Raw genomic sequence first — 7,499 nt, forward strand, 5'->3', positions numbered from 1 at the left:
GGCGGCGGCGACGCGGGACGTGGCCCTGGGCGTCGCGGTGGCGAGCTCCTGGGCGTCCAGGACGAAGACGAAGACGAGGACGTCTTCCTCGTGTTTATCCTCGCGAAGAGGTACGAGGACTGGGGTTGGGCTGGTTCTGGTGATGGACTGGGCCATGCTGGTGGGCTTCTGCTGGGCTGCTTTGGTGGGCTGCCACGGCCAGGTAAGGTCTGGTAAGGTTTTTCTCTCCTCTTTTCTTTTTCCATTTCTTTTTCTGTTTTTACTTTTGCCCATTTAAATTCATATTTGAATTCTGTTATATTTGCAGGTGTTTTATATGTTAATTCCATTTGGATGTTGTGTAATGACTATTACACCCCTATTCCATTTGAAACAAGTATTTTATATTGAATTATATTACATACTTGTGTTTTATTCAAAATAGCAAATAAGCATGAATTTATATCCTTATTTTATTTTTATGTTTTTCTTGTGGATCAATCTTTTTGAAGTATTAGAGTTGATAATTCCAACTCAAAGGATTTCAGAAGTTATCATTAGGACTTGTTATCTTGTTTTGAGAAGTTGGTTGTTCATATATGATTTTATGTGAGCAACCATCTATTAGGGTTTTATGATTTCTATTACAACCCTCTTGTAAGGTTAACACTATTATTATAATTTGATAACACCTTGAAATACCTAGAGTAGATATTACTCTCATCATGTTTTGGTCTTGGTTCTAAGGATAGGTGGTTGATCACACATATGGTTTTAATTATAGTATTTAGCACTAGGTTAATCTTAGGTTTAATTAGTGAAGCATAGAACTTGGCTAATGAGCAATTCTAGGGTCCTAATTATGTTCACCTAGTGGCATGTGGTTTGGAGCTCAAATGTGAACTAGGTTTATGGTGATGATCATCCAAGTGATACACAAACTAGGGTTGAGGTTTATATCTCTAGGTTATAGAGATGAGATGACACCATATTGCATGTGCTAGGGTTTAATCTCCCCTAACCTTGATAAGGTGGTTGTTTACTTATCATTTTATGTTCTCCTCTAGTTACTATGATATTGAGAGTTAGTTTTATCTTCTACCAATTGGCTTCTATTATTAACCTCAATTTATCATTTAAGTACTACATTGGTTATAACTCTTTTTATAGTTAAGTTTGGTCATATGGATACATGGTTTCTTCTCCATATAAGTATGGAGTGTTACTCTAAGGTTTTCTTAGGTTCTTTAATTTATGAACTATAGATATGGTAGGATTCTAATTGTGATCACCAAGTGGTTCACAAGTAAAGGTTGGGATATAAGTCTAGGGTTGCTTACTAGTTACCTCCCTATGATTTCATGTGGTGAATGATATCTACTTATCCTATTAGGGTTTAACTTATCCTCACATCTCTCCAAAGCATGATCATATATTATATTTGATCATCTTGTTCTTAATATCTTAACCTCAGGTTCTCTAGGGTTTATGATCATTATACAATTTATAATGATCAAGGTTGGACTTCCTAAGGTATCTCTGATGAATTTGGTTTCTCACTCCCAAGATTAAATGTTGTCTTGGTCAACTAAATATAGACTTTCTTTTATAGTTTCTTGAATAGACATAATTATGGTTGTCTCAATAATTTATACCCCAGGAGATTGCCTGAGATAATTATTTAGGGTTTTACTCAAGGAATGATGGTTTAACCATTTGGATATTTGAATAAATCTCTCCCTTGAATCCATGTGTCTTCTCAACTAACTTGAGTGTAACACCAGATCTTGAGCTCTCTTATTTAGGAATGGATCATTCTAGAGTTTATGGTATGTTCACAAGATATTATTAGATAATAAAGGGTTAAGTCTCCACCTAGATGCTTAGTTGGATTAGTTGCTACTTCACTTCATCATTTCATAGATATGATCTTACTCCATTTGGCATTGGCTATCTCACCACTCCCAAATGATATGGTTTAACTCCTTTGGAATGGACTTGAATAATATCCTGGGGTTTTTTTTAAAGTTGATGATTTGAATGCTTGGATGTATATCGAAGGTTTAGCTCAAGGTTTTCCATTGATTCTCTAATAATTATAATAGAACTCTCACCTCTCTAGGTTTGATGTAAAACTATTTGGAATAGGGAAGAATATATATTTCTTAAGTTGAATCTCCTTGTCTTGTTTCCAAGGTTACAGTAGAATGGATATCATAGGGTTTATGATAAGTACATGGATTAGTTTAAGACATGGAGAAGATAAGTGAAGAATAGTTTCTCCAATTATTGTTACTTGATTTCCAAATAGATTGATGTTCTTAGGTTATGGCAAGGAATTCAATGTTATGATCTTTAATAAAATCCAGTAATTTTTTCTTAATTCATATGTTCTTGTGTTAGTTTTAATTCCATTTGATCTAACCCCTTAGATCAAATCATCTCTACCCAAAACAAGGTTTTAACAAAGTCACATTGAAGTTTATAGCGCTTGACTTGATGAGCTACTTCAATTCCACCAAGGTCAAGTGAAACTTCAGTCCATGTGACTGTTTTACTTTAAAGCGCGAAAATTCCCGCATTTTCTATGCATGAATGCAATGCACACATCTGTTTCCTCTATTTTTGTAACCCCAATACCTGGGATATTACAGTAGGCCCCCGCCGCCGCCACACCCCGTGGGTCTTTGCCCCGGCGGCGCTACCGGCAGCGGCGGTTAGGGTTGGGGAGGGGTTCGGGAGAGGAGGGGGTTCGGGGAGTCTCGGACTTTTAACTTGTTGTTGTTCGGGAACCTAAAACATACTCCCTCTGTTCACAAATAAGTGGACATCTAGCTCTAAACTTTGTCCACAAAAGAGTACTTCTATCTTCCCAATGCATTTTAATTGCTTCTTTCTCATCGTATGTAAATCAAACCCAATAATATTGAGCACATATTCTCCTTGTTTTCTACAAACACTTAGCTCATTGGAGGTGAAATAATTAAAGAGAAGAAATGCATCTTCCCAATACATTTTTCACTTCACTTTATAATTTATCTTGAAAATTCCACATGTACACTATTTGTGGACGGGAGTAGCAACAAAATAAATGAATTACTTTCATTTGAGTTCGTGGTACTGTTCGCCTTTTTCGTTTGAGTCGAGATGCACTAACTGAGTTGTGTGCAGTGCCGGTGGCTCTATCCCTAGCTATACTTGGTGCAATCAGTCACTAGTAATTGAAACAGATTGCTTGGAGTTGACAAATGTACCAAGAAAGGGGGAGGTGGATAGATCAGTCTACTCCACTACTATATAGGAGATTAAGACCTTGCTTAGGGTTAGACAAATTTGTGTTACTCATATTAGTAGATTCAGAATACAAGCGGCCATTTTATGGATAACTATGCTAGGATTAGTAATCGTACTATGGTGTGGCTATCCTCCGGTCCAGAGGTCTAGCGGATATATGCAATACCCCGTGTCATCTAAATCTTTGAGTAAGTAATTTCACAAAAAGACTAAGGAATTTTTTCCAACAAAAAACATATATTAATATCGTGAAGATACGAATTACATCAAACTTTTGCAACAACGCATTGCCCTAGCGGCATTATGGATGTACATAACTGGAAAAAAAAAAGAATGTTGCTATCGCCATCGTCTTTTTGTATTTGATCGGGTGTACAATAAGATAATTGGAGAGGTTTGTATTAAGATTAAGATGTTCTACTAGTATTAAAGTTTCAACGGCGGCGATGTGAACGCCCACGGCCCACCTCATCACAAAACCCCCGTGAAGCCGTTAAAACCCCACCACCCTTCCCGATCCCGTAGGGCCCCCAACCAAAAGGAGACACCGCAATCCAGCCAGCCAATGGCGCGTGGACATGTCAGCAGATCCCCGCCACGTCGACGCAGGATCAGGGCAAAAAGCGTGCCCGCCTTTGCTGGCCCCGCGCGCGGGAGATCCCCCCTCGCTTTCCCTCCAAATAGGATCCCTCGTGCTGCCAATGTGCCTACGCTTCTTGCCCACTTTGCAGCCACCACCCTGAGCTACTCAAGTATTTTTTGGGGCAATGGCGAACGGCGGCGGCGGCGGCCGGCGGCGCAAGGGGGCGCGCCGGGCCAAGCCCAAGAAGAAGACCAAGTACCTCAGCCTCAGCCGCCACCTCTCCCAGGCGGCGGAGGTCGTCCACAGGTCTGAGTCCCTGTCGGTGGAGGAATCTTTGCCGCTGGAGGCGCCGTCGGCGGAGGAGACGCTTGAGGAGGACGGAGCCGGGCATGAGCAGCAGCAGCAGCTCGACCCGTTCGCGCTGCATCCCGAGGCGCCGTCCACGCTATTCGCGGCGGCGCCGTCGCTCAACGACATCCTCGGCGTCTCCTCCCCCTTCTCCGGCGGCGGCTCGGGTGGCTCATCCTCGTGCGCCCCCTCCCCGGACGCATCCGGCGGGAGCGGCCGCTTCGAGGGCGAGGAGGAGGACCTGGCGCGCCGCGCGCTGCGGGGCAGGGAGCGGTGGGTGTACTGCAGGAGCAGCTCCTCCTCCCCCAGCGCCGCAACTGCGACCACCACCACCACCACCACAACCTCGTCCTCGTGCTCGTCGGCCGCGAGCACGGGCGCCGCCTCCGCGCGGCCGCCGCTGCTCAAGCTGGACTACGACGAGATCCTGGCCGCCTGGGCCGGCCGCGGGTCCCTCTACATCGGCGCCGCGCCGGCCCTCGCGCCGCCCAAGCTGGAGCCCGACTCGGTAAGCCTCAGTTCAGATCCCCCATTTGCCTTCCTCGGAGCCGGAGGGGACGACACGCGTCATTGAACCGTGACACGCGGCCCGTGCAGGTGTTGGTGGAGGTGGCGCCGGGGCGGCAGGCGGCGGCGTGGGTTGCGCCGGATGCGACCGGGAGGGCGGAGAGGGTCAGGCGCTACAAGGAGAAGCGCCATGCCCGCCTCTTCTCCAAGCGGATCCGGTACGAGGTTCGCCGCATCAATGCCGTCCGGCGGCCGCGCTTGAAGGTAGGTACTCCCATGACTCGCCATCGCTGCACTTTTAGCATATCTCAACTTGTTGCAGCTTTCCTTATTCTGCCTATGATCTAGTCTAGCAACATACTCAACTGCAATGATCTGAACTGCTAAATGGCGTTGGGAGTCTGCGATAGAGTAGGATTATGTTCTACACCTCAAGAAATTCGTGTGCAAATCGGATGATTATTGAGATTAAACCTCTGGTCCCAGGAAGAATTGAATGAACTGATCATGTAGAACTGAAGATTTCGACAAGGACTATGTAAATATAGCCTCAGAATTATGGTCCCGTACTGATGCTGTTATTTTTCTGACGACTGCAAAGGATGCACACACACATGCCCACCTCGCCTAGAGAGAAATCAATACCGTGTCTTGAAATCCTTTTCCCCTTTTACTTCATTTCTAGCAAACAGGAGGCAATGCACCTTATGTGATCCTTGCTTGCGCATTCAGTACTTTCTTTCATATGCATAGCTGCATCTTGCATACTAGTAATGCTGTGCATAAACCAGTCAGTTACTCCATTTTGTCACCCAACCCAACTCTGACCAGACTGTGTGCATCTTGCTTCACTCAATTACAGGGCCGTTTCATCAGGGGGAACGAAGGTGTTGCGATGGCCACCTGAAGCGAGCTCCAGCCTTTATCGCAGTGCTTGCTTCATTCAGTTACAAGAATGGTCGATACATGCATCCATCCGCGTGTCACTCCGTTCCAATTGTAGAATGTAAATGATCAGGTTGTTAGTCTCCAAGCCGCCATAGCCCGACCCCAGTTTCTTGTACCATTCTGCTGTTTCCTCGCCAAGCTGCGAGCTTGAGCAGCAAGTGCAGTGTGTGTGTATCATGTTGTTTGCCAGCTTTGTAGGATGAAAAATAATAGAACTTGATTTGGTCATAAATTTCCAGTCTGGTGCTGCGTTTTGTTCATCAGTTTGAGGCGGAGGTGCTGGCTGCAGTTGCGTGAATGTTCAGAACTTCGGATGCAGCTACATTTGTCAAAGTAGGTGATGTCTATTTTACACGAATTTGTAATGGCTTCTCAGAGTCTCACAGTCTGAAAGGCAATACAGGGAGATCATAACTGAATACATCTGCTACTGCGTAGGGAGAAGATATCCGGCATAGCACAAGTCCAATATGTTGTGTCAGTCTGCCGTTTACAAGCCAAGCTGTAGCTTGAGTTGCAAATGCGGCGTGGATCATGTTGGTTGTCAGCTTTGTGGAATGAAGATAATATAACCTGATTTGGTCGTAAATCGGTGCTATGTGGCGTTTATTCTCTTCAATTTGATGCGAAGGTGCTGTTGTTGGTGAATGTTAACAACTCCAGATGATTACCTTTCAGAATCTCACGGTTGGAAAGACAATATGGGGAGATCATTCCCTGGATACATCGACAGCTTTCTGCTACTGCTGGGTGAGAAGATTTGGTTTGTTGTGCCGTTCTGTGTTTCTGTTAGGGCATCTCCAGTGGGCCGACGCAGTTCGGACGTCCGAAATATTCGTTTGCGTCGGTTCGCGGACGAGATGTGGCCCAGGGTGACCGTTTGTGTCTGGGGTACCTCCAGCGGTGCGGACGCATTTTTTAACCGGGGACAACGTCAAGCTCGCTAATGGCGTTTTATGTCCCGTCGAGGACTGCCGCCGGCGATTAACTGTTCCCGCGCGACGACAATCGTTCCTGCGCGTGCCCAATACATTGGCAAGTTTTGCCGGCGTTTCGCGCGCGCGGGAAACGACCTGCGCGCCAACGCCGTTTCCCGCCCCGCCGTGGCTATATATGGTGGACACCGGCGGGGGCGATGGGCACACCTTAAGCTACCATCCATCCATGGCCGACCACATTAGTTGGGAGCACGTTGTTCACATGTGCCGCCAACTCCACCCGGAGGAGGAGGAGGAGGTAGCCGCCGCCGGCGTTGAGGCCCAGCAGCTGGACCTGGAGGCGACGGCGGCGGCGGCGGCGGCGGCGGAGGTTGCGGAGGCGGCGGCAGAGCGCGCGGAAGGGCGCCTCGCGGCGACCAGTGCGGAGATTGCCAACGCCATGGCCGAGCTCGCCGACGCCAGGGCCGAGCTCGCGGAGACGCGGGCGGCCATGGCGGCCCCTCCGGCGGGCGCCGTCATCCGCGACATCGCGGACGACGACCCCCCCCCCGTGTCCAGCCGCTTCGAGTGCGCCGACGACCAGCGGGTTCTGCTCGCGTCATTCGAGTTCCTGTCTGGGGACGCCCATCGCCGTCAAGCTTGGGTGCCGGAGGAGGAAGCCCACAGCTATGCGATGGCCATGACTCGTGGGTTAATGTGCTCCGACCTGGACTCGCTCCAGCGTAGGGGGCCCTTCTCCCGCGCGGGTCGAGCGGGAGAACCGGGAGCTGGAGGTCGCCATCGCCGCCAGGGAAGAAGCGGTGGCGGAGGCGGCTAGGGACATGGCCCGCTTCATCGCCGACGTGGCGGCGATCCAGGCGGCGGCTACCCAGGTGGCGTTGGCGGCGGCGGAGGCCCTGTGG

The 7,499-nt window shown here is 47.9% G+C and overlaps 1 protein-coding gene across 1 annotated transcript; it reads left to right on the plus strand.

The window, feature by feature from the left end:
• The first annotated feature begins 4,040 nt into the window (after positions 1-4,040).
• On the plus strand, positions 4,041-5,670 carry LOC124683204 (zinc finger protein CO3-like). The gene is made up of 3 exons (XM_047217766.1): positions 4,041-4,712; positions 4,802-4,975; positions 5,574-5,670. The coding sequence occupies exons 1-3, from the start codon at positions 4,041-4,043 to the stop codon at positions 5,616-5,618; spliced, it is 891 nt and encodes a 296-aa protein (XP_047073722.1). The 3' UTR covers positions 5,619-5,670.
• The last annotated feature ends 1,829 nt before the right edge of the window (positions 5,671-7,499 follow it).

The sequence above is a fragment of the Lolium rigidum genome, chromosome 1 (genome assembly GCF_022539505.1).
Source record: "Lolium rigidum isolate FL_2022 chromosome 1, APGP_CSIRO_Lrig_0.1, whole genome shotgun sequence".
NCBI lineage: Eukaryota > Viridiplantae > Streptophyta > Magnoliopsida > Poales > Poaceae > Lolium > Lolium rigidum.